The sequence below is a fragment of the Mugil cephalus genome, chromosome 17 (genome assembly GCF_022458985.1).
Source record: "Mugil cephalus isolate CIBA_MC_2020 chromosome 17, CIBA_Mcephalus_1.1, whole genome shotgun sequence".
NCBI classification, from domain to species: domain Eukaryota; kingdom Metazoa; phylum Chordata; class Actinopteri; order Mugiliformes; family Mugilidae; genus Mugil; species Mugil cephalus.
The window spans coordinates 10,524,350-10,551,385 of NC_061786.1; the positions used below are offsets into that span (position 1 = coordinate 10,524,350).

Genomic DNA, 27,036 nt, shown 5'->3' on the forward strand with positions numbered 1-27,036 from the left:
TATTTGATTATTTCTAGGCTGGTATATTAATATAAAGTAAATGATTCAGTAGTATTTTTAGCAGAACTGTGTGGTGGGAACCACATAATATTAGTAATCTGCAAAGTGCCCTGCATTGATTTAGCAGCGGTGACTTTGCAGAACTCTCCTCTCTGTAATACATTATGCAGTACTTTTTTTGGGCTGCACTTAGCCTTCAGAGACATACACACAGACGGAGTTCACAGACCTCTTTCACAGACACAGACGATCTGTGGCAAAAATGAATAAGTGTCTGGCAGGGGTCAAAGCCCACAGGACTTGTTTGCCTGCAGAGCATAATGGTGCGATAGGCACTTGTCAAAATGACTTCTTCGTATCACATAACATGGTGACGAAATTAGGTTTCGGTCCAAATGGCACTGTTGAGATGAGGAGGGCGTCAGTGGAATAATTTCTTTCTACATCACTCTCTGTCTCATACACACACACACGCGTACACACACACTCCCTGGGGTCACACCCACGGTGCCGTTATGGTGGAGTGCAGTCAGTCAGTTGAAATCTCTAATGAAGCATTTGCTGAGATGACAGTTTCAGCCAAACAGTTATTGTGGCTGTTTAACATATTAAAATAAATGAGCCAGAAGAGGCGAAGGCATGTGTGATGTTCAAAGCGGAGGGCCACTGGCACCCGGCTGGAGGCTGATAAATGACACAGACAGATTGATCTTACAATGTAAATACTGCTTTAGCGAGAGCAGCCTGTGTTTTCTCACACAATCCCATTAATTACCTCGACAGAAAGGCGTCAAAATAACAGAGGAATCCCAAAACAGTGCTACAAGATTTGTCTATAATGAATGCAAGTCTGTGTCATTTGCCAAAAGGGGCCCAGGAATCAACATTTTGAAAAGGAACACAACACAGTTCATAGCGTCCCAAAGAAGCTAGAACACTGCATCGTATTTAGCTGTAATAAAGTTAACGCAGCTGGAAATGTCAGGACGTCTGCAATGCAAACAGACATGTGTGCACTACCACGACAGGCAACCTACGCAATAGTTTGGGGACCTGCAAAAAAACGGGGAAAAAAGACAAAAGAAGACACCACATTGGTAACTTTGGCGTATTTTGCATTGGCAACTATAAACGTCCTTAAGCCCCTACAGTGCATCAGCAATATTCCACATAGTTCTTTGGCTGACAATTTTTTATTCTTAACCAACGTGGTTGATCAATAGAGATGGTGAATGACTTCATGAGCCATGACTAATAACATAATACATGAAGAGGAAGAGTCTTGAAAACTGATTTATACAAAATGCAGAGAAAGTTATTACTTACTAGCAGCAGCCATGATGACCAATGATTGTAACAGCCTACTTACTGTATCTTGATAAGCGCCGCTGGAATCATATTTTTCAGTCAGTTAACCACTTCCCCACCTGCCTCTGTCCTCATCCCTCTGGGCTTTAGATGCTAGAGGGGGTGCAAGAAAAATAACAGGTTCTTTCAAGCATTAACTTATGAGTTACAAAGTAACCTGGGGGGAGAGTTGCCATAGAAACCGCGCTCATTACAAGCTGAATGTGTCAAGTACGAAGGCAGGGATGAAGTACGCACTTCTTCTTTTAACCACCATCGAAAGTGTTTGTTGCATTTGTACTTTGGCACCAGGCGGTGACACTTGGGGAGAAATATTAAGTCAGGCAGGAGGGAGGACGTGAAGACCACGAGAACAAACTTGGAAATGTGGAGAGTTTCTTCTCGGTGAAGTTATTCTGTAACTCGGCGACAAGAAGGCAATAAAAAGGTGAGATTGCTATTGAGCTTTGAGAAGGTTATTAGCAACTATTTAACTTTACATGTGACTTGGAGCGGAGGAAACACATTTTAGCTTTTAAGGTGTTTGGAACCAGAAAAAGACAATGGGCTCCATGGAGTCTAGACCCAGACCGTGTAAAGTGGCCCCATGTGACAGTTTGCAAGAACAGGGACAGAAGCCCGAACCAGAATGGACCATTCCTGCTCTGCCACTGAGTGTGGAGCAAACACCAGGATCTCTGGGACAAAGGAAGACAACTCTGCCTCCACTGAAACAGGAAATAACTCTTTCCTCACTTTCAGGTTAGCAAAATTCCCACTTTTGCATTTTCCTTTTTGTTTTATATAATGCTCTGTGTTGTGATACTGACTGTGTAAGAAACATGCTTTGCAGGAAGTTCCCCCCTAAAACAAAGCAATAATTCAAGCATCATTCATTCTCATCCCCCCAGAAGACCCCAGGTCAGCATGGCAAAATCAGATGCCTAATACCATTCACCACTGTGCTGGAACTTGTAATTATGCATTATCGTTTCTGAATGGTTGCGATTTTCACCCAGTCATCCCATCATTATCTCTCCCCAGGCACTGCAACCAATTAGCCACACAACTGCTGCCAATCTAATGCCCATGGTAATTCAAAGCAAGAAAAGAATCCCCGCATCACCCTCATACCATTTTCAACGGCTATAAGGAATTTCAATGTTTGTTGCAGGGCAGGGCCCGCAGAGATGGGGGTGTCCACCGGTCTTTTACAGCCGGCCAGACAGGCACCGGGAGAATGGTTCAGGTAAAGCGTCTTGAGAAAGTATGGACGAGGTGTGGTGCATCTATAACATCAATAATTCAGATCATACAGTTTTACACTGGAACAATTAAAGTGACAGAGAAAGAGAAAGCATGAGTAGCGGGAAGATGTGGTAGAAAGGGAGAGAGACAAGTGTGAGATGAGGCCTTGTCTTCTCCCAGTGGATCTGATTAAAGTACCGGTGGAGTGAAAAGTGGGGTGGTCTACAACCATGACTGGCCCTCAATGGGATCTATTTTCAGGGTACGGGGAACAGAAAAGCCTCGACTATGACATATAAACTCGCAGACACAAAGAAAAGCATAGTTGTGGCAGTTTTATGATCCTTTTCAGCAGCAAATATCACAAATCACACATCGTGTTGAAACGTTTGCATATTTTTTTTTTATATAAAATCAAAATCTGAATAGGTATCACTGTCAAATAAATCTCAAAACATATATAGGAAAGTAACATCAGTGTAACATCAAACTGAAATACAAATACCTCAAAAATTGTTCTCAACCTCAGCACCGATGTAGATGAACTTGTGCAGCCGTTGTGTTTGCAGGGAGGGTTTCTGGAGGCCCAGATAGCGGCCACTCAACAGACTCATCAACATCGGCAAGCGCAACTTAGGCGGGCCACAGAGCGGAGAAGACAAAAGGTCGTCTACACAGCTAATGGTAATCTGACATGATTATAACCTAAATCTAAGCGTGGCCTGGTGATGGATTTCAATACGATTCGCTCATTTACTTTGCCATTTTTGTTGGGGGTCCCAAATGCAGAAGGGATCCAGCAGCTGAAGCTGGTGAGGAGGACGACAGAGAGGGACATCTTCTGGGATGAGACCACGGGAAGTCGTCTGGAGCCCAGCTGCCTGTTGGAGTCAAAATATCTCCCCAACTTCAGTGAAGAGGGACCTTTTAACCAACAACGTCTGCTCAGAAAGCTCGACCTGATCAATAAAGATCAAGCACACAGCCAGGAGGAAGGAGCTGTTGAACAAGCTAGACATAAAGGACTTTTTTTAGACATCGTGAACAAGTGAAAGGAAAGACCAAAGAGAGGTGCACAGAGGTGCACTTGGATGTGAGCTAAGTCTGTCTGAAGCCGCCAGCCTAGGCGGATAAGATGTACAAGAGGAATCTTAGAAGCTTTTGTATTTAGTGATCTGGATCAGAACAGAGATAAAACAGAAGCCTAGGTAATGCAAATTAATTACTCAAATAACTAAAGCACCATCTAAACTCACGTTTTTATATACGAGTTTTCACTGTCTCACCAGGCTAAAATAAACTTTGCAATGTAACCAAAAAAAAAAAATCCTAATGTTTCAGAACCTGCTGTAATCCCTTGCAGGGCTTCCTTGAGTTTATGGTGCCCTCTACGGGTGAAAGCGATGCACTAAAGTCAGAAAAAAACAGCATTTGAGGCAGTGAATTGAAAACTCATTAAGCATTCCTTCTATATTGACGACCAACTTCCAAAAATAAACTTTATATTTGGTTCAAAGAGCCACGACCGAAACTGCTTTGAAGTTGCTTTTCCATTATTCGTATGTTTGGAATGGAATCCCGCACAAAAGAATCCTCCAGTCTCCAAAGATATGTTGTTATTTGAAAGCAAATGAAAGCCTCTTGAAGAACAATTAGACCGAAAACAGGAAACTGCTAATTGCACTGTCATTCTTGAAGTGGTCTCCCCGAGGCCGGCTCAGACTTAGAGAGGCGGAGGAGAACTGGACTCCTACCAAACACCTGGGGCCACAGCGGCTGACAAAAGCCTGGCCCTCGTGCACGCCGCGTCAGATCACAGCGGGGGGAAATTAAATCAATAAAGATAGTCTGGCAGCGGTTGAGTGGAACCATTTCTATGATATACGCGTGAAGTGAAATTTATTAGAGATATAAAAGAGAATATAACATGGACTTTATTGTACTCTGCCACTGGGTGTCATTATTGGGCAGAGGGACACCAGGAAATATACTCTCACAGTTAAGCAGATAACAGTTGCGGTGTTTGTGATAGTGTTACAAAAAGTTTGGTGTGGAACATTTTAGTAGGAAAGATCATTTTGATCACTTACAGCTATGTAACATCACCAACCACGTTTTACTTTTACATTAGGGCCCATGTGATTTTTATCCTGACGATTACTGCACAAAACATCCTAATCTCCCCTCTTGTAAAAAAAAAAAAAAAAAAAAAAAAAAAAAGATTCAATAAAATAATGAATTCAAGGCTATTAAATGCCCAAATATACGGACTGAAGGCACTGGAGCAGAACAACACATTAAAATGAGTCCATCTACTTAGCAAGCTGTTCAATCAACAAAGCAAAGTCTCCCAGTGAGAGGTCACTGACTGCAGACTTGAGGAGCCAGACTGACCACATATTGGGATACTGAGGAGATTTAGAGTGGCCCAAGTCTTCAGGAAAAAAAAAAAAAAAAAAAAAAAAAAAAAAAAATTCTCCTTTTCCAGTCCACTAGCCACACACACTGGGCCTTAAAGCCAAATCATCATGGAGGGGGGAGAGCCGAGAGGTCTCGGTGTCTGCCACTCCGCACTGCTACATAAAAAGAAGGTGAAGGATGCCGTGTGAGCAATTGGTTCCAATTGACAGAGGATTGGTCATGGTCAGCCTTCTGAGTGGAAATCCACGTGAGAATGTAGCATTTGGACCAGCAAGGGGCACAAGAGGCCAACGGCAGACAATGAGGCCACTCAGAGGAGTCTGGCTGCCGTGGAATAGTGGGGCACAATCTCCTCTGATTTAACCCTTCACCGGCTGGTTATTCATTCAAGTTAATACAACGAGGTGGAGCATGTGCAGTGGAAATGTAACAGAGTAACATGCAGAGTTCAGGTAACGGTTAACTGTGGAGAACATCTGAAAAACCAAATGCAGATGTTCACACGTTTTCTTCAATCAAGTCTCACCACGGTCCACATTGATCATTGTGTCGTGTCAATGAAGTTCAAAATACTTTACTAATTAAGTTAAAGCACCTCTGCAACCTCAAGAAGAGACTCAACCACTACCAATCTTGTGACTTTTTCACCAATTAGGCAGGTCCCGCTCGCTGAAAGGGGCCGGCTGCTTTAAAGTCTGAGAGGGCCAGAGGGTCAGTGCTCAATCACAGCCTAGTTGGAGAGGTTGTGTGTTTGAACCAGCCACTAGTTGACAGGGCAAGGATGGGGTCAAAAGAGGTGGGGGCGGAAGACTGGTGTGGGTAAGGACTCCTGCCAGCTCTAAAGAGAGGCCTTTTGTAGGCAAGACACTGGCCAGAGCAGCCAGGCCTTTCACAGGCCAGCCGCCCCTCTCCTCCAGGCCGACAACAGCTGATGACAAGGCCCCAGCTGCTAATTATCCGGCTGATGGAGAGTCACTGAAGTGGGACTGTCAGAGCGAGGGGTGGCCCTTGTGTGTACAATGGGATAAATACGAGGGAGGGTTGGAGGATAAAAGAAGCTGAATAACAAGGGGGTAGTTTTTTTTTTTTTTTTTTTAAGCAAACTATCAACAAAATCAATACTTCTTCCAGTCAAAGTTTGCTCAATGTGGAATATTTTTTGTTTCTTTGTTTTACAGGTGAAAGTTAGACAATGCGTACGGCTTCATTAGTGACTATTCCAGGAGAACGACATATCAACAAATTCACTGAATTGCGTTACATACTGTACGTGTGACACATATGTGCTTTGCAGTGTTTTCAGTCTTGTTAATATGCAGTGTTTCTCCTTATGGATCCGTGCTACATCATCATCTGTCCAGAGGAGACTGGAGCAGTACCTGTTGAATTCCATATGAAGTACTCTTTGGACTGAAGTTCTCGGGCTGAGGACAAGACACAGAACAGTTTCAGTTCCAGATGAGAGTAAAGTACATTTGACAGCGACACAGTTTTTACATTTTTAGCTGTTCACTGAAACATATTCATTTTGATTTATTGATTGATTTTTAAAATGGGACAGTTCATATTTATGAATGTTTCCACATATTTTTTTATATAATGAATGTAAATGAAGACTCTCAGCTGTAATTTTAGGGTATTAACAAACAAACTGGAGAAAGGGTCTAGCAATTACAGCTGTTTAATATGTAGCACCTTCTTTTTGAAAGAATCAAAAGTAATTGGATGATTGACTGAATAGTCTTTTCATGGAATATTCATTCGTTATTTCTTCATCAGGTAAACAGGTAAAAGGTGTGGAGCTGATTTTAGGTGTTGTGTTTGCATTTGGAAACTTCTCCTGTGAACCCACGACATGCATTAAAAGCACCTCTATGTGTAAGTAAAGCCATTCTTAAGCAGTACGAACAAGTCAGATTATTAGGATGGTATCAAGAAAAATAGGACAGGCCAAATTTAGAAAAAAAAACAGGCTTTGCTCTGTGGACAACAGTGGTGGATGTGGATGCTCATGAGGTTGTTTCCATTGTAAATTAAAAAAAAAAAAACACTTGACAGCATTCAGTCAAGTGAGGAACACTGTCCCGGAGGTAGACATATCATTATCTATCAAGCACACCACAAGCTGCAAACCATTCATAAGTGACAACAATAGACAAAAATAAAAAATCTAAAAAAAGTTATTTGGACAGATGGAACCAGACCGACCTGTACCATAATGACAGGAAGGAGAAATTATGGAGAAGGTTTGGAATGAATCATAATCCAAAGCACACGGTATCATCTGTAAAACACAGTGGCCTTGCGTTGTGAGCAAAGACGCTCCATTATACAGTGGACAGAGTGACCAAAAGAATACTGTAACGCAGCCCAGGAGTTTGTGAAAGTAAAGAAGTGGAAAATTCTACAGTGAGTCAGTCGACCTCGACCCGGCTGAGCTGCATTTAACTTGTTGAAGACTAAACTAAAGGCAGACAGACCTAAAAACAACCGAGGACATCTGTGGCAAAGAATCAGAAAGAAGGAAACCTGTTCCTTGATGATGACTAGGTATTAAAAGTGGACCGTTTATATATGATTATGTCATTATGTACAATTACATCACACAATTTATAAAAAAGTTTATGTGGTATTTTTGTACCACACCTTAAATTACAGAGTCACGTATACACCAAGCCACGTTCAGTAAACGTTTCAGTAAACAGCCAAAATAACAAAAACTGTGTCAGTGTCCGATAATATATGAACTAATAATATGTAATATTTACATGTTGTAATCCGCTGTTTTGTAGATGAATAAATCTGCACAGAATGTTGGTCTACAGAACATCCAGACAACGTCGTGTCAGGCACTTTGAAATACAACTGTGAAGAAAACAGTGAAATGGTTAATCACCTATATCCTACTGGAGATTACCTTGAAATAAAAAAAGTGTTCGTGTACTATAAATCATGTTTCATGCATCACTTTTCTGACTCTTATTCTGCATATTAGAGAGTAACTTACTTTAATGTAGGCAGTAAGTCCAGTACAGAGAGGATCAGAAGGTCCCATTGCCGGCCCTGAAAAACTGATCTTGCCCTCCATCGTGACTTCACGACTCTTAGGAAACTTTTGTCCTTCATGTTCAAGAGAATAAAAGTAGCCGCTAGTTCATTTTAAATATAGGGCTGTAGTTTAAGTGTTTGTTTTTTTTTTTTTAGTAAATTGCTCACCCAGGGCCCAGACCAGCAGGTTCTTCTCCTTTAAAACATCCACCTGTCCAGAGTTCACCTTCACCTCCACAACACCCATCTGATGCCTGCAGGAGACACAGAGAGCACACATGATGACGTTGTTTGCAAACCTTTTCTGACAGAGAAACAGAACAAAAGCCATTAATCCTGATGGGTCCTTTACCTGTTGAAGAACGGCAGGTGTGCTTCACAGTACTCAAAGTTGTTCTTCACGCTCTCGTGAAGTTTGAGGCTCACAGTCACACGGAGCTGGTTCTCCTCTGCCTTAAGTTGATACGACCCGAGGATGGGAGGAACAGGGACCTGATGAGAAACTGGAGTTATAACAGGAATTCATAGCAAAACACATAAAGCACTCCTGCGCCTTGTGTTAAAAGCTATACCTGAGAAGTATAGCTGCATAGTTTGAAGGACTCCAGAGGAGGAGAGAAGGGGAACTTGTATGGCCCAGAGAAAGCTGAGCCGTCACAGTCATCCACACTGCTGGCAGTCAGGATGCTAGAGTCCAATGAGGTGACACAGGGATGGACCAGGATGTCCTGCAGTGGAGAACCATTCGGCGGCAGTGAAAGGGTCACAGTCACGTTTGGAAGCACTCCCTCCACTTCGCACTGTTGACAGAAGGACATAAAAAGCAGAGCTGTGGACAAGAAACCTGCAAAGAACACATCAAATTTAGCATTTCACTTTATGCAGTGCGCTCACTTTGCATGTCAGAGTGCCGTAAACATCCCACAGATCCTGTCTGCTCCGGTTGCCATACTGCATAGAGCGCACGGTTTCTACCAGCGCTACGTTCACCACAGCTCGACCTTTGTGCAGGCCCGTCTTCCAGGCTGGCTGCTTCTGGTTTCCAGCAGAAATTGGCACAGTGGGCGTGGCAGTTGTCCCCAGTAGTGGCACATCGAGGGGCGTGCCAAGCGGACAAACCTGCAGGAGAACTGAGGGCAACGCTGCCAGACGAGACCCCAGTCCCTCGATATCGGGCTTGCTCCCTAAGCCAAGGAGAAATGTCTGCAGGCCTGCCAGGAGCGTGAGTCCCTGTGTAACTGACAGCAGGCTGGCCAGAGGTGGCCGTGGCTCAGGAGAGACATCCACTAAAGGCAGGCAGGCCAGGATAAGAGGCCCATGCAAGATGGCCAACACCGGCCACAGCACTCCCTTCTTGTGACCATCCACGCGCAGCTCCATGGCCGGTGACCGCGGACGGTAAAGGCAATCATCTCTGAGAGCTACATAGGGCTTGTTTGAGTCTGAAAGGCCCAGTTCTGTGAGCAGGAGCTGCAGGAAAGTGGTTTCCTCTGGGACTGATACATATGAGGAACCTGCCAGTCTCTTTGCACGGTGCTCCACAGTAGAAAACCTCCTGTTTTGGGGGGCACAAGGCATAACAGAATATTGTCAGCTACAAACAGCAGTTTATATTCACCTGCTGACAAACGGGAAATGTATTTGTAAGAACAACTGCAAGTCAGGCACAAACCTTGAGAAGCGTATTGCCACATTTTCTCCCTTTTCATGAGAAATAATCCACAACGCCCGTACAGTCATTTGTCCGACTGCAACAAAGACCCCAACTCATAAAAAAAATCATTAATTTCTGAAATTATATTCACATCTTGTCGCGTAGTCGTTAAATCCAGATCTCTCTCCCTCTTTGGTTACTTCCTGCTCTTGTTCTCATGTGACAACTACGGCCAATCAGCCGACAAGTGCGCATGCGCTCTTCCACGCAGCTGTCCCCACCCTTCTCTCTCATACAGGAAGCTGGATTACTAACCAGCTAGCTGTCAACAAAGGGCAAAACTGTGCGAAATCACCAGATCCATGTAGAAGTCGGCTGCGTTGCCGACTCCGGGTCCCTTCTTCTAAACGGCATTTGGCTGCGCCGGAAACTGGATTATGAACATGGCGACGACCGCTCAACTGTTCGAGGTGAAATGACTGCGGATAGCTGTGTTAGCTATCAGGCTAGCTAAATGGCTAACTATTATTAACGGTAGCTTAGCGGCACTGCCTTTATTTATCCTCACCAGGTGTAATTGAGAGCTAATATTGACTCGGACAGCCGAGGAAATGTTGGCGTCATGGCGCTACGCGGAGAGTCTACTCGATTCTTTGTATGAGTTCGCTTTTTCTGTGAAGTGAAAAATGCTGTTGGATGTTTTGTGCAGTAAAATCTGCACAAGTGTCTTCCATGAGACATTAACAGGTTCTCAACGTCGTGTTCTTGTAGTGTCATTTTAGTAGCAGGTGTTTTCCTCTGCACGTTTCGAGCTGGTCATCACTTAATGCGCTGCTTCCTCTCCCATTAGGAGCCCTTTGATGCAGATGAGTACATTGAAAGGTTGGCGTGGAGGACTCCTGGAGGAGGCTCCAAAGGAGGACCAGAGGCATTTGACCCCAAAAGGTACTGGTGATGCTTGTCATTCACATTTACAGGACACATCTCCTTCCAAAAAACATAACAGCCTGTAAGTTAGTAGTTGTAACTCATGATCTGAGTATAGAAAATTAACAGTCAGATCATATGCTGCATAAAATGCTCTTGTATCCATCGGGATTTGTTTTGCTTAATGATGCATAATATAACAGTGACCTTGTTCGTAGTACTCAAGGGGTTTATTCATAAGTAGAGTTTGCAGCACAGCCTTTCTTCTTCCTTTCTTTCCTGTTTCCTGTGGCACTATAGTAATTTTCCATTATGAATGAAATCAAAACATGTTTGCCGTTTTATAACGTTTTCAGCTTTGCGTTTTTCAAACAGAAGACTTGAAAGTAATTAGATATGTTTTAATATTCACGGCATAAATTCATCATGTGAATTTCAGTTAGAATTTTTTTTAAAGAAACTCTGTAACTCCTCGTGAACTATTAAAGCTCTCAATCTCTGCAGCTGCACTAATTTAGTTTTTGATGGGTTGGAGAAAATTGAGAAATAAATATGTCCCTTTAAAAAATCCTTCACATGTTTTCCCCCTTCCCGTGTGTTATTATGTTTACGCTCGGGCACAGAGTTGCATCTCGTAAGCAAAATGCCACAACAGTTTAACTATTCTGTAGATCCATCCTGCCTTATCTACTTCCTCCACAAACTGTTGCCACCACCACCTCCTCGGAAGCTCTTAACCACGCGTCACAGACAACATATCTGTGGAGGCCACCATACTGTGAGTCACCAGCCAGGGAATGAGTGTCTGTTGGTAAGGGATGGGAGACGTCTTTAAGCTGTAGCCAGTGCTGAGGGAATTAGTCAGAAGATTATACACTCATCATTTTGGGATGTTTCCTACTCTGTGAAATGTGGTGCTGACTTAGAACATTTGCTCTGCTGTCCTGATGGCACTTAAAAATGCAGCTGACGAAGCTCCTAGTTTTCAGAGCTTCTTAAGTCTGGGGACCCAGGAATTAAGCATCTGGCACTGTTCTGTAACTATTAACTGTAACTGTGAGGTCAGTAGGACAGATTTAACCTTGGAGTACCCAATTACACCTCCAGACTGAGGATGCATTGTCGCATGCTTTACCTGTTGTTTACTGAGGATCTGCTATATATTCGTGGGATCAGTGGAACGTTCTGGGTGCACATAACTCCTTTCCTCTGTGATAGGCTCCTGGAAGAGTTCGAGAACCACATCGAGGAGCTGAAGCAGCTGGACGAGAAGATCCAGCGGAGGGTGGAGAAGCTGGAGCATCAGTGCCATCGTGAGGCCAAGGAATTTGCCCACAAAGTGCAAGACTTACAAAGAAGCAACCAGGTGAGCGGCATGAACAAAGAAACCCAGCGGCAAACCATCAAATTTCTCTCTTTGTTTTTTTATTTCACGCCCTCTTCGTTCTGCACGATCGCAGGTGGCCTTTCAGCATTTCCAGGAGCTCGATGAGCACATCAGCTACGTGGCCACCAAGGTTTGCCACCTTGGCGACCAGCTGGAGGGGGTGAACACTCCTCGCCAGAGGGCCGTGGAAGCTCAGCGTCTCATGACCTATTTCAACGAGTTCTTGGACGGAGACCTACGCAGTGATGTCTTCAATAATCCAGACAAGGTGTGTATGCCGTGAATTCCTGAGTGAGAAGAGGTGTGTGTGTGACCATTAATGGGGCCCCCCCACAGTGATACTGCTGGAGGTAAGAATGAACAGGATTATGAAGTAAAGCATCCATATTAATTTGTCAAGTCTATCCCTTAAGTTGGATCCCTCAGCTAATTTGGATTAATAAACTGCCATTTGCTGTCTGACAATAGCTGCCTGATTGACTAGCATGGGTGTCAACACGCTCATGTCAAACTTAATTGCATTTACAGTGGGCTGTCGAGGAGCAAGAATTTGGTTGGTCCTTACAGCTTTGTATGAAACTACTGCAGAAAAAAGCTTGTAGCAAGATGGTACATGTAAGGGCAGCCGAAACATGCATGCTAGAAGGTGAGATATACTTCTATTAGTTTCTGCCTACTCAAAGGTCATGTTGCTTTCAGACAGGTGACCCCTAAAGAGTTTGATTCTGCAGTTTTGGAGTGGCAGCAGAGAGATTGGGATTAATTCATGTTCGTAGAAACATCATTAGATGATGCAGAGACGCGAGTCTGGGGGTCAATCCCAGAGACGAGAGCTGGAGATGGAGCTAGTTTTCTGGAAAGGCATGCACAAATATCTGGCCAGATTCCGTTTCCTGAGCATACCTCCAGACGAGGGGGAAAGAGGAAAGCTGCAAGTGAATAGCTGAAGGGGGATGGCTTTGCTAATCCTTCTGAAAGGGAGGGCTGGGCCGCCAGCGTGGAGACAAGTGCTGCTAAACCCTGACTGCAGGGAGACGGCTACATTACTTACATGGGATTTAGCTAATCTTAGCTGGGGGACAGATACTTAGAAAACCTTCGCCGAGCAGAAAGGCTGGATCCTCCTCACGGGAGCAGAGTAATGATGTTAGCTGAGGCAGGCATCTGCGGGAACAGAGGAGTTGCGGACGGCGGGCCTTTCGTAGGTCTGGGGCTTTTTCATCCAGCGTGTATGTCAGGAGGGAGGGGGGGTTCTCGACAGGGCCCCCTTTTTTAGACAGATATCCCTGGCCGGACAGATTATTGAAGGCGATTTAGACTCCTGTGGGATTACAGCCCATTCAGAAAAGGCATGCCAATAAAGAGTTGGATGTGCTGCTAAGTCAGGACTGCTGCTGCTTCTGCTGCCGATGCCCAGGTGAGCGTAGCCTGTCTGTTATCAGCTCCCTGTTCAACACAGGGAGGTGGAGGAGGGCTGCTCTAAGATGATGATCCCCCCCCAAGTGGAGACACTGCCGGCGGCCTGCCCACTTTCTGTCTGGATGTCCACCTCACATGGTCCTCTCGTGCTCTCTCTTTTTGTCCCTCGCCTCCTGACATCATCTCTCTCCCTCACACACACACACACATACACACACACTAACTTTCTTTCTCTCTCTCTCTCTCTCCTTCAGATTAAGGAAGCTGCTGATATAATTCAGAAGCTGCATCTCATTGCCCAGGAGCTGCCATTCGACAGGTGAGTAAGGCATCCTGGAGGCAGCTTTAGACCAGAGCAATGTCAAACAAGAGGAAGGTGGTGTATTAGCTATGCTGTCTATTCCTTGCAGTGTTAAGTCCACCAAAAACCACCACGAGCATCACAGCCCTTTTACTCACTTTCATTTCTTAAAAATATTTTTTTTTTCTTTAATTTTTTTCCACCTTATGAATTGTAATGTTCTCCTTGGTATTTTATGATATTTCTGTCTTACAGATTTGCAGATGTCAAGGCAAAAATAGCAAGTAAGTGTGACGATACTCAGCAGCTACTGTAAGATGCTCTAAACAATCTCATGTTATGAATTTAGTCAAAATTGGCTACAGGTTTGATTATTTTCTGTTCGTTTCCCAGGTAAATACCATGATCTGGAGCGGCAGCTAATCCAGGAGTTCACCGCAGCCCAACGCAGGGGTGAGATCGGACGTATGCGGGAGGTTGCAGCAGTTCTATTACATTTCAAGGTGACTTAGAAGAGCCATTACAGTTTGCACATTTGACCTAATCTTTAGACTTTATTAAGTCTCCTCTTGTGGTAATTGAAATACCTACCCAATTAAAGATCTACTCAAGCGTGTATTTTGTTTTAAATGTTGCACAAAAATATTAAAGTAATACTTGTGTCTCTATAAAAGGGCTATGCACACTGTGTGGACGTCTACATCAAGCAATGCCAGGAGGTGAGCGCAGGAAACTTCTCTTACACGTCATATTCCACTTCCCTTAAGGCTGCAGACATTTACATTTAGTTTGTCTGTCCTTGTAAGGGTGCCTACATCAGGAATGATGTGTTTGAAGACACTGCGGCCCTCTGTCAGAGGGTCAACAAGCAGGTGGGCGAGGTCTTCAGCAGTCCAGAAACTGTCATGGCCAAACTCATCCAGAACATATTCGAGAACAAACTGCAGGTAACTTTTCTTCAGTTAACTGTTTGTTAAGTCTTCCTCATCTGTTTGGTTGAATTTAACTGGCTTTGCGTCTGCAGGCACATGTCAAGGGAAAACTGGATGAGACTCGACACTCTGATGTGGAACAGTACCTCAAGAACCTCTACGAACTTTACACCAAGTAATTAACTTGTTCACTTGGAAAATTAAATCACTTTCTGCGACTGGCAGCCATTGATCTCTGAAATGCTTGTGTTTTTTTTTTTTTTTCCAGGACCACATCATTAGCCACCAAGCTGACAGAGTTCAACCTGGGCTCAGACAAGCATACGTTCCTTTCCAAGCTGATAAAGAGCATCTTTTCTTCATACCTGGAGAGTTATATTAGCATGGAGAGGGAATACCTCCGCACTCGAGGTGCCATGCTTCTGCAGAGATACTACGACTCCAAGAACCACCAGAAACGTCCAATTGGCACCGGCAGGTCAGGCTCTTTACGCGTGTGGTTTTACACAAAGAGAGGATCGACTGTTGTAAAACAATCTATGTCTTTCCGCAGTATTCAAGAGCTGAAGGAACGGATCAGACTGCGCACCAACCTTTCGCTGGGCCCCGTCATTGACACCCATGGGGAGACCTTTCTATCCGCGAACCTGGTTGTCAATTTGTTGCAGGAAACGCGGCAGGCCTTTGAGAGGTGTCACAGGGTGAGGCTGCTCTGTAGACTGGACAGACGTGAAGTGAAGTATAGGTCTGCTCTGAGATAAAGTTAAATCATTACTTGTTTCATGTTAAACAGCTTTCAGATCCTTCTGACCTGCCCAAGAATGCCTTCTCAATCTTCCTGCTGCTGGTTGACCATCTGTGTGTGGAGCACATTGACTATGCCCTGGAGATCGGGCTCTCAGGTAGATCCCACTAAGCTCATTAAAACTGTCATGTTTGCTTTGTGCTGCAAGTGTTAAGAACATAAATCCAACAAATTGCAGTAAGTAGAAAACCAGCTCCCGCACTGCTCACCGTAGCTGCGTCCCAGTCGAGCACAAAGCGAGCCATACACTCACATTTTAAAATGCCCCGTCTCAGCTCTACCCAGACTCTACCTTCTGAATGAACTGGAAGTTCCCACCAACCCACATTGAGTTTTAATTCTTCATGAAACCTATGTGTGACATCCCAGAGGGTTCATCCATTCAGGTGGTTCTTGTCGACTCAAGTTTTTTAGTTGAACAGCATAACGACAGAATAATAGCAGTCACCTCCATGCAAGTTCCGCAAACCTTGATTGAAAGTGAAAGTCTTGCTTCATGCAAAAACTGGATGGTCAAGTAGATAGGAAGCGGGATTATTTTTTAACAATCTGCGATGCAGTGGAGGACGAAGCAGGTTGGCTTTGCGTACGTTGCACATACCGTTTTTCGTTTGTCCAGCCCACGTGATGCATTTACCAGTGACTCATAACCTCCAGAGTACACTGCTAAATGCCCTCAACCAAAGAATACACAATTTCTGAAAAATAAATCCCCAATTTCTTGGTGCCATGGGTAGGACGCTTTGATCAGCCTCTTGTGGCTTATTTGTGAAAGATGCGGCAGATCAGAGATGTCACCACAGTTGCTTTGGTTTGACACCTGATGGAAAACACCTGCTGTGACACAGTTCGCTGCCGTTACCCACATATGCCAACATGTTGCTATGGACACCATCCTGATATAACCAACAGATTTATGGCACTTTAATCAGTTATAACAAACAGAGAAAATGTCCAAGTTCACGTGATACAAAGCAAGCTGTGCTTCACTTGATCACATTTAGCGTGGGGCTGTATAATGAGGACGCAGCTTATCATTTTCAGGCAGCTACAGTGGAACTAAACATGTGTTTGGTGTCTCTATTTCATGCATTGTCACGGACAGCAGGTCCTTTGTGAATCTCACGCTTTCACCTGCATTTTGGGTTGTTGTCTGACTTATTTCTTGCTCTCTCTTCAACCCGCAGCTATTCCCTCAGCCGATGCCAAGAATGCCAACCTGTACTTCCTGGATGTGGTTCAGCAGGCGAACTCTATCTTCCACTTGTTTGATAAGCAGTTTAATGACCAGCTCATGCCTCTGATAAGGTCAGTGAAGCTGAAGGTCGGAACGCTCTTTTAAAAGCTCATCATTCTGACCGCGCCTTTCCACATCTGTCTCCAGCTCGTCTCCAAAGTTAGCAGAATGTTTGCACAAGAAGAAAGAGGTGATAGAGCAGATGGAAGTGAAGCTGGACACGGGAATCGACAGGTCTGCACGAAGCCAATGATTTATTTTTGTTTAAAACCCGTAATGGAAATGTCTTTAAAACACAATATTTTCTGCTGCATACAGAACACTCAACTGCATGGTGGGTCAGATGAAGCACATCTTGGCAGCAGAGCAGAAGAAGACTGATTTCAGGCCCGAGGACGAGAACAACGTCATGATCCAGTACACTACAGTAAGAGAGAGAGAGAGAGAGAGAGAATCCCTCAGCTGAAGTTCACATGCAAAACAAAACAAATCAGTAAAAACAACTTGTAAATCCCTCACGCACCTTGTTCTTAGACCAAATATTGCCGACTGCCTTTGGTGTACGCCAGTTTTTGTGACAATGCTTTCTGTGTTTCCCTGTGCGCATTTTCCACCTGGCAGGCCTGCCCCAAGGTGTGTGCCTACGTCAGCAGGCAGGTGGAGCACGTGCGGAAGTCCATGGATGGGAAAAATGTGGACACGGTGCTGACGGAGTTGGGCGTCCGTTTCCACCGGCTCATCCACGAGCATCTACAGCAATACAGCTACAGCTCAATGGGAGGCATGCTGGCCATCTGCGACGTGGCTGAATACCGACGATGTGCCAAGGACTTCAAGGTGAGCGGGGGGCATAGGTCCAGGACGCGGTGGTCACAGGGCAAACATGGCTCTGCCTACAAAGGCCTGCGATATGTTATTAAATAAACTGATCAGGTCATTACCTGCACAGAAGGACTGCGTTATTCGAGGTGTAAGCTGTGTTATTTTGTCGAATTATTAATTTTAGTTTTTGTCAGTACCACTCATTATTTTGTAATTGATACCCTGATACCCATGTTGATACTGAAAAGCTGATACATTTGTTTGACATTTTTATTAGATCAAATAAAAGTGGAAGGGACAGGGTGCTCTTGATAGATATTAATAATGGTGCCTAAAATGTGCACAGTGTAAGTGGTTTTGTGCTCGTCTGTCCTCCAGGTCCCTCTGGTGCTGCAGCTCTTTGACACACTCCACGCCCTCTGCAACCTGCTGGTGGTTGCCCCTGACAACCTGAAGCAGGTGTGTTCGGGTGAGCAGCTCACCAACCTGGACAGGAACCTCTTGCACGCCTTCGTCCAGCTCCGAGTGGACTACCGTTCAGCCAGACTGGGCCGACACTTCAGTTAGTGACTGACCTGACGCGTCGCTCTGCTCCGTCCAGTAAATTGCGCTTTGTTGAGATGATGCACCTTCCAGATACCATTTCGGCGAATGCATCAGTCTGGCCCCAGCACACAGACTAAACTGGGAATGCTTTGTGCATCTTGGAAACCAAGGCCCCTGAATGTGGGAAATGTGCATTTTACCTTCTTTTTTCTGGTTATTTTCTCCAAGCGGAAGAAATTTAAATGTCTATTGACTTAGGATTTTGTTTGTTTTTAAATACTAATCCATTACCAATCCATGTGGCAAAGATATTATTACAAGTAAATGGACAATATTGATTTCTGTGCTTATGTTTAAAAAAAAAAAAATTTTTTTTTGATTGTGCCAAATATATAAATTCTGTGGCTGCATTTGTGCAGAATAGACCCTGAAGCTGCTTTAAAGGGAGACTGTCAGACATCAGGCCTTCAGTAGCAGTGCATATTGGAAACAGCTTCCCCCCCTGTAATGAACTGTAGGAGACTTGACACCGCCCGACCAAGCATGAGATGGAGCTCTGTCTGGCTGAGAGAGACACATGACCACCTCTGTAACCTTTGACCCTTGACCACAAAGTAGAGGTCAAGAGGCCATCACAGAGAAGTGTGATCTGAACAATAAACAGGTCGGGGAACCTCTCTGGAGGTTTGGGTGGTCCCCTCATGGGTCACCAAGTATGTGTCACTGTAATTGCACAGATCAACACTTGCTCATCCAGTGGTGTGCACAGTCCAAAGACATTGTTGGCCTGATCTGCAGTGTTTCTGGGTCAGGGGACGTTGAAAAGCTGACCTCTGATGATTAGGGAAACAAACTAGAAGGGACTTCTTCACACAGGGCTTAATGGAGGTCCACATCAATTATCTCCCGGAGTAGGAAGAAACGCCGCGTCCCCGATGCCTGAAACTGTCTCCTTACACACTGTACTGCTGTTTACCTTGATTTAGCAACTCAATAAAAAAAAAAGAAGATGCATTTTATTATCGTCTATCCATACATATCCTTCACTGCCGCGAGTTGAAAGTTGGGTCGGGCCTCGCCGCGAATGTCACTTTCAAAGTGAGAAGAAACTCTTGGTTTCTGTAGAAGTCATCAAGTATTCATAGGAATTCTTGCCACCAGAGTAAAGTTCTTTCTTAGACTTCAGGAAGTGAGCAGAGCCAGAGGGGATTAGATATCTACGAGTTGATGAATTGTGTGCAGTAGTCATGGACTGGGAGAGAGCCGGGGAGATAGAGACGGCTGAGAGCTCAGTTCCAGCGCCGGCTGGTTAGTGTTGTGTAGAAGGTACACACAGTTCTGTGCAAGTTCAAACAACGTAATTAATTAGGCTAATATTAATATTATCAATGCCACATAAATTCAATTCTCTCAGCCCTAATCACAACTGGATAGCTTGTAAAAATTATTTTGTTAGGCCCTGATGCAAACAGCGAGTCATTTCCAAACATTTGAAAACTATTTGTTTTTGCGGCGATTAATGTGCGCGGCACGGGAAGGGGTTGGGGGAGCGGAGCCGGGCCAGAGACGATAACTGGTGTGGAGACGAAGGCAGAGGCGCAGCGTGGCCCCAGGGACTCCCGGCGCAGGCACATGGAAGAGGGGGAGGGATGTGGTTTTTGGGGTGGGTGTTTGAGCAGGTGGAGGGGATTAGTAATACTGTCAACACTGGAGAGCTGGATAAGACTGTCCTCTCCTACTCGTCAGTGTGAGCAGCTCTCGCGTTCACATTCAGAAACATAAAGACTGCGACACATGCAAACATACGCCGGCGTCAGGACAAGAGGAGAGGAGAACTTTGGGCTGAACTGACGGCGGATGAGTTGCTCCACCTTTGGTTCCTGTTTAAGCCTTTTTTCCCTGTTAATCATCCACAGCCTTTGAGAAAACCAAAACCCAATAATCGGCGCTCGGTTTATTTCCTCCAGTCACTCACATGCTCCTGAATAAATAGTAGGACCGTGATTGTTAACAGTCTGGAGAGGGATAACTTTTGCTCTGTGTTAGAGAAGAAAACTAGTCAGATCAAGCATCATTCAGGTAACGGTGTCGATGAAAAATGCGTTTGCTTTTAATAAAACTCCTTCAAATTTGGATTTTTCTAAATCTTGACAGTAATTTTACGTATTTGCACTGATTTGTAGATTTGAAGGGGGCTCCCTCGTGTGCAAATTTCGAGTAATCTGTCAAGTTACAGGTAAGACTGTGAATTCCGCAGCTGAATCCCCCCTCGCGCAGATCATGGATTCCCTCTTTTGTTCACCCGTTTTCAATGCGTCTCCCTCTCCGTCTCCTCAGCCAAATCATCGACCGCACTCTTTCCTGTTTGTCCACTCTCTCTGCACACCCGACTAGTCTTCACAGCATCCCATAAATCCTTGCTTTCGGCGCATTGCTGCTCCCCCATCTAGGCCGGCCCTCTCTCTGCCTCCTGGAGCACTGACAATAAAGCATTACAGCAGTCAATCCATGTCAACAACAGCTTTGCTTAATTCCTGCTAAACACGTTTAAACTAAATCTTCACCTAATGATGCATAATGATTTGCTCTTTAGTGTGCTGGTGGCTCATATCAATTTACCCTCCGCTGGAAAGACGACGCAGATGGACCCGCCGTCGAAAACAGTCAGGCACAGCGTTGAGGATCCCCACTTTTTTTTAAATTAGTCGGGTAATTACGACCTGACCCATTTTAGCATTAAATAGACATTTTTTTTTTTGCCATTCATGAATCATGCACTTGTAATAAAAAATTATATATATAAAAAAATAATCCTTTCTAGTTATTTAAACACATTTATGTTGAATATTCTCAGAATGTCTTTTGTGGTCATTTTCAGACCTATTCTCCAGGATTCCTTTGTGAGATATTTTCACATTGTGGGCACGCAGCCAGGCCCTCTGATGCGATGCAGATGTTGCCCTGGCCTTGACCTCCTGCCCATACGAGGCCGGGGCCAAAAAGGCACAGGTGCCACGCCACCTTCAGTCTTGGGCAGCTGAGAGCTGCACTGTGCAGGATGTGAACGGTGCCAGCTCTCCTCCTTCGCTCAGTTTTCTCATCATCGGGGTCTAGCCTTGTGGGGCTTTGAGAAACTCTCCCTCAGCTCCCGCGCTCACACACAGTCATCCCCTCCGATTGCGCTAAATCTGCTAAAATTGCCCTTTTTCTTCCCACCTTCCCCCACCTCCTATAAAAAATAAATAATAAAATAAAATAAAAATAAAACCCGATTCATTCTCTGCCGTAGTGGAGTGTTTTCCACTGCTATTTCCTGGCCCGGTGCCTGTGCCTCGCTCTCTCTTGGCTGGGTTTGTCTGGTTGACTGCTCCACAGGAACAGACTGGCACTCTAGCTGAGGGCTCCAGGGTCTGCACACACAACCCACTAAACATGTCTCCGTGTGAGGAGCTGCACTACTTCCTAAATATGAAGTAGGAAGCCTGATTTCCAGAAATATATAGGCGCATTTCAGAGAATGTGATCATGCATTTGGAATTTAATAATGTTTTTCCTTATTATTATCGTCCATTCTTAAGTATCATGAGTCATTACAGTATAGTAAAAATGCATATTTGCATTCATTATGATGAAAAATGTGCTTAAATACGTACGATGTATAAATCGAAGTAGGAATGTGCTGCACATAAAACTTCATACTACATGTTAAAACCGTACAGTAGAAAAGCAAATTGATTCTGATGGTTATGAGACGTCAGTGCTAAACACATTCACTCACAGGGCAAACAAACATCTGTTACGTTTGTAAGGCCTATGGCCCTCCTAACCCACTGATGTTGAACCAAGCCTGCGCACATGCCAGAGAAACAAATGAGGTCTCTCTCTCCTCCACTGAAGATGAAACACTGCATCACCAAAGCATGTGCATTTGTCTAATCAAGCTTTTGCCTGCGGCTACGGCGAATGTAAATGAATAGGCTTGTGCGTGCCAGCCTCTATTTCTGTTCAGACCGGCTGCGCGTTTGATGATGAAACGCTGCAGTGAACATCAGACAGAAGGGGGCACTAGTGCTCCAGTGTTGCTCTCCTCCCCCGTGGAGCCCTCTCTTCCTCAGAGCTTCTCACAATGGGGATCTGCCTGAGGGGGGAAATGTTGCTTTTTTAGGTCTGTGAGCCCATATCCCTTAATCCCCAGCCATGATTGACAATCATGATTTAGGGTATATGGTGTCCCATTCTAATCCACGAGCAATGATTTCATTTGCATACCTTCCGTACGTGGCCTCATTTTGGAGGAAACGGCTGCCTTTGTAAGTGATACAGAAAGAGAGAGGAAGAAAGCTGAGGAGAGTGAGAGCAAGATAGAGAATAAGGAGGAGAAAGAGAATGGATGGGGGAATGTTTGTGGGGGTTTTTTGTCTTCTTTTTTTTTTGCCAGGAGAAAGATGAGAGGAGCCTCCATGCCTAGGCAAACACTGTACATATATATCATCATATATATAATATATATCATATATATCATACTCTCGTTCATATATGTGTATATGTGTTTGCCTATGTATATATATATATATATATATATACATATATGCCTTTCCTCTGCGCCACGTTCCCCAGACACACGCAAACTCCCAGTAACCCCAACAAGCATATTCAGAAATGTACAGATGTACGTAGACACAGAGGAACACACAGAGATGCTCCCTCACACGATGCAAAACTAAATTGCTATTTGCTCATTTTATAACCAAGTCAGGCTTAATTATAATCATGGGAGTTTGGGAGTTACCGTATAATCTCTAGAAGGTATTAAGAATTTCCCAGAGCACAGCACAGTGAAAAAGAAACAAATACAAATACGTACAATTATTTCCCAGTCATAACACCCAGGGGAGTGTGAATCAAATAATGCTCAGTGTGCCCACAGAGACCATTCATCCTCACTTTTATCTACTGCGCAAGTGGAGCGGAAGTGAAACGCTGGATAAAAGGTCAAAAGGGTCACATTTCTGTGTAAGGTGAAGGAACAAATTAGGACGATAAGTATCGTTTGCTGATAGAGTTTCATTTTTTACATTTGGTCATAATTTACATTCGCCGTCATTTATCATGTGCTGCCTGTCTTTTGAATATATCGGTAAAGCAGTATCATCAGCATAACATGAAGGCGTTTTAAATGACGGTTTATAAATTATTATTATCATTATATCATAATTATTATACACATTCAGACCACTTTTATTTACATATGTAGATATCTGCAGTATATTTAAAACCAACAAATTAAATGTGGAAAATATATTATTATTATATGATTAGAATGAAATGAATCTTTTGGGGGTATTATATATTTATTTTGGCAAAAGTATTATTAAAAAAAGAAAAGGGATTAAAATAAATAAAAATCTATATATTTTTTTTTAAAACTGTCTGACATACAATATGGTTTGGACTCTTATCAACTTATCTACCTCTTATATTATCTGGACTTATTATCAGCATTCAAGGAGTAATATTATCATTACTGGTGACATATCAATATAAATCATAGTCTGATTTTAATGTATAGTAAATGTTTCATGTGTGTCAGACATTATACACATTTAAATCCTATAAAGACACACCTCAGACTAGAAATTGGAAGAAAAGTGTATAAGATGTTAAAATAAAGCTACATAAAAACAACAAAACACACACGTGTAAAAAATAACTAGCTGATCTATAGATGTAGCAAATGATATTTAAAATGCATATTTATCATAATCCAAAATCAATTATGTCATTTTCAAAACCAGTAGCAGTCTGACCTATATTTATCTGATTGTGAGGCTCCAAGGCAAAGTGACCAAGGATGTGCTTGTAACAGAAGGAAGAGATAGTGAAGGGCTCTTTAATAATCCCCAGCAGCAGCAGCAGCAGCAGCAGCAGCACATACTGTACCATCAATCCATCTCGGACTGACTGAGCCTGGTCAGGTCTCTGTGACAGAGGACTCCTCTATGGAACAATAACGGTCTGATAATCTCCTCTTATCTCTAGTGTGTTTAGTGTCTGGTTAACAGGCTGTCTACTTGATGGGTGCCTCTCCACCTCGGCCATACAGGGGAGGAATGGTTCAGGGGCTGGTGTCCTAGTGGTGAATAAAAATAATCTTAGAATATATTTTTGAAGTATATTGCACAAAAAAAAAAAGTGTTATCGATCAGACGTCGAAGAAATATTAAAATGAACTCTTCCTCACCACACACATCTGAGATAACAATGAGGGCAGGTGTGTTTTGCGACCTGAATTTCCCTCCCCCAGCCCGGTTCTCATCCAGGACGTCGGCGTGGGAGGTGGTGGGGCATCACACCACCCGAGGGCGTGAGCACATTGAGCATCTCACCCATCATCCCGCCACCTCCATGGGCCATCCCACCCTCTCTACAATTAGCGCTGTTTACCAGGCCCGGCCTAATTGATTCCGTCGCTTTATCTTTTTACCTCCTTAATTTTGTTATTAAGTGCGCGGCAGAGGCGCGAAAGCTCCCCTTTTTTCCCATTTTGAGAAATTATACTCTTGTACTTGATCCAGCTAACAGGATTTTCTTAAATTACTTTATAAAAGACCATCTTTTAACTTTCTTCTTTCTCTCTATATCCATTCATTAGCAGGTCTGCCTCAAGGCCTGCTCACATCAATTTCTTGGGTTAAAGTTACAAACTTAGGCAGCTCAGCTCGACGCTCACGGTGGTTTTTGTGGACGAGAGGGGGGCGGCTGTGGGTGGAATGGGGACGAATTATTAATTTCTGAAGTATTAGAAAAATAAAGAGATTGAATTAAGAGTATTGGTCCTCTGTTATCCAGCATGGCTAGCCTCAGGGACTTACTGTGGTGGAGGACATTATGCAAATGCTCTCCCTCACTCTCTCTGTCATAGGCTGCTATCTTCCATTCTCTCTTGCTCCCTCCCTCCCTCCTTTCACCCTTTCTCTCTCTGTTGCAGTCAATCTCTGCTTCCCTATAATCTTTCTCTCTCTCTGTCTCTTTAATCTCCATCAGTCAGCAGAGACAGTGCGGCGAGAGCGTCTCTTGTCGAAACAACTCCTCTCTGACTTTCTCATTCATGAAGTGCCGGTTCCCCAAATTTCTAAAAGCAAAATTAATGGTCCTAGACAGCCAAAGTTCCTAACAAAAATCTAAATTTGAGAAGTGCTTCTTTTTAACATCCTCTATCACTTCATCAAAAGTGAGGTGCATGTATACTAGATTCATTAAGAGTGGCATTATCTTTTATTACCATCAGTAGGCTTTAATAAGAGGTGCTGGCGTCCTGGGGACATCACGTGAGGCAGCAGAATCTTTACTTTCTTTTACAGCTTTTAACGGGATATCCTGTGACATCTTTATAAAGAGGAGCAATTTTACACGTCAAATATTTACAGATCTTAAGGGCATACTGTTGCACGGTGAGAAAAAAAAAGCACTTTGTGGCTGCAGAGGAAGCTGCACTAAATCAGATAAATTACCTTTAATGGCGTCGTTTGAGTGAGCTCTGGTTGGGGTCGTTTGAAAAGCGAAGGAAATGTGTGGTTCTAATGAAGCGAGCTTATCAGACCTCAGTAGATGCAGGAGGCTAGTGATTCAAGGCTACATTAGCTGCTAATAGGATAAAGCACACCTGTAGTCTCGTTAGTCTGACAATGATGTACATGATATATCAGCCATAACATAATGACCGACTGGTCATAATGACTGGACAAGTGAATGAAAATGATTATCTCATTAGGCTGTAAGTTAGGCTGGAAGAAGGAACAAATGTATTTCACGGACTTTGAATTGGACCACATTTCTAATTTGGTGTTTCCAGTCTGCACTGGTCAGCACCTATGAAAACTGGTCTAAGGAAGGAAAAGTGGTTAATGGGCAGCCAAAGGCTCACATGGAAGGAGAAGCCTGGCCGGTGAGGTCTAATCCTGGCTGAAAGAAAGATTTCAGAACACACAATGGATCACAGTTTATTTTGTGTGGGGCTGCATAGCACACAGAGAGTCAGGGTGCGTCTAGAATGGACACAAGAGGATCAGAAATGGACCACAGGCGCAGGGCAATGGACGAAGGTGGCCCTGGCCTTATGAATCACACACCCTTTCATATAATTTGAAGTGGGTGCATATGCATCAATTATCTGTGGCACCAGGATGCAAGGAACACACTCTTGACGTGGCCATGGGGGCTTGCTTGTTCTACAGAAATGTTCAGGTTATGGTGTGATCAAAGTAACATTCACATAAATGCCAGGATTCAGGTTTCCAAGAGGAACATTACATTGTAACAAGACTGTCAGTGTTGTTCACTTCACTGGTTGGTGGTTTTAATGTTGTAGCTGATCGGTGTATAAGTCGCCTACACCGATGAGTCGGAGTGGAAGGTGGTTGAGGGACCTAATGGAGAACGACGTAGCTGAATGTGTGCACATCTTCTACACGTGAACAATTTATGGATAAAATAATTATACAAAAAAGGAATAATAAAAATATCTATACGCTATAGCCTTCTATTTGAGAAGAAGGCACAGATAATCAAACCACAAGTTCTTCGCTTGCTCCTCAGCAATGCTTAAGTCTGATCATTTTAATTTGAAGACAAGCAAGTAAAGACGGGTTAAAGGCACTCGTTATCTATATGATCCGTAAAAATGCTGATATCCGAGGCCGACGCGCGAAACTTTGGTCAATATTGATGTTTATTCAAGGAGGCAGATGAGACCAGTTAATTAAGCCTTAATGGAGAAGGAAGAAAAAGGAGGGTGATAAGAGGAGGATGGCTGAAGGGGAGGTGGACAGGAGGAAGAGCAGGAGGAGGAGGAGGAGGAGGAGGAGGAGGAGGAGGAGGGCAGCGAGGCATGGTGTCAGTAACATGGCCAGTAATCTTACAGCAGGAGGGGGAGAGGTTCCCAG

General features: G+C 43.9%; 3 protein-coding genes across 3 annotated transcripts; 2 read left to right on the forward strand and 1 right to left on the reverse strand.

Annotated features, from left to right (window-relative positions):
• Positions 1-1,623: 1,623 nt before the first annotated feature.
• On the forward strand, positions 1,624-6,119 carry LOC125023531. The gene is made up of 6 exons (XM_047610850.1): positions 1,624-2,109; positions 2,201-2,268; positions 2,392-2,439; positions 2,522-2,596; positions 3,165-3,279; positions 3,385-6,119. Exons 1-6 carry the CDS (start codon positions 1,911-1,913, stop codon positions 3,645-3,647), a joined length of 768 nt encoding a protein of 255 aa, XP_047466806.1. The 5' UTR covers positions 1,624-1,910; the 3' UTR covers positions 3,648-6,119.
• Positions 4,512-9,942, reverse strand: ap5m1 (adaptor related protein complex 5 subunit mu 1). Its single transcript, XM_047610849.1, has 8 exons — positions 9,737-9,942; positions 8,959-9,619; positions 8,637-8,864; positions 8,417-8,556; positions 8,233-8,318; positions 8,024-8,136; positions 7,785-7,881; positions 4,512-6,440 (listed from the first exon to the last, which is right to left on the reverse strand). Exons 1-8 carry the CDS (start codon positions 9,802-9,804, stop codon positions 6,358-6,360), a joined length of 1,476 nt encoding a protein of 491 aa, XP_047466805.1. The 5' UTR covers positions 9,805-9,942; the 3' UTR covers positions 4,512-6,357.
• A 53-nt stretch (positions 9,943-9,995) lies between these two features.
• exoc5 (exocyst complex component 5) lies at positions 9,996-19,113 on the forward strand. The gene is made up of 18 exons (XM_047610848.1): positions 9,996-10,188; positions 10,569-10,663; positions 11,864-12,011; positions 12,106-12,300; positions 13,706-13,770; positions 14,008-14,036; positions 14,146-14,255; positions 14,427-14,471; positions 14,559-14,699; positions 14,777-14,859; positions 14,953-15,162; positions 15,238-15,385; positions 15,478-15,586; positions 16,677-16,797; positions 16,874-16,960; positions 17,045-17,153; positions 17,348-17,563; positions 17,927-19,113. Exons 1-18 carry the CDS (start codon positions 10,156-10,158, stop codon positions 18,113-18,115), a joined length of 2,133 nt encoding a protein of 710 aa, XP_047466804.1. The 5' UTR covers positions 9,996-10,155; the 3' UTR covers positions 18,116-19,113.
• The last annotated feature ends 7,923 nt before the right edge of the window (positions 19,114-27,036 follow it).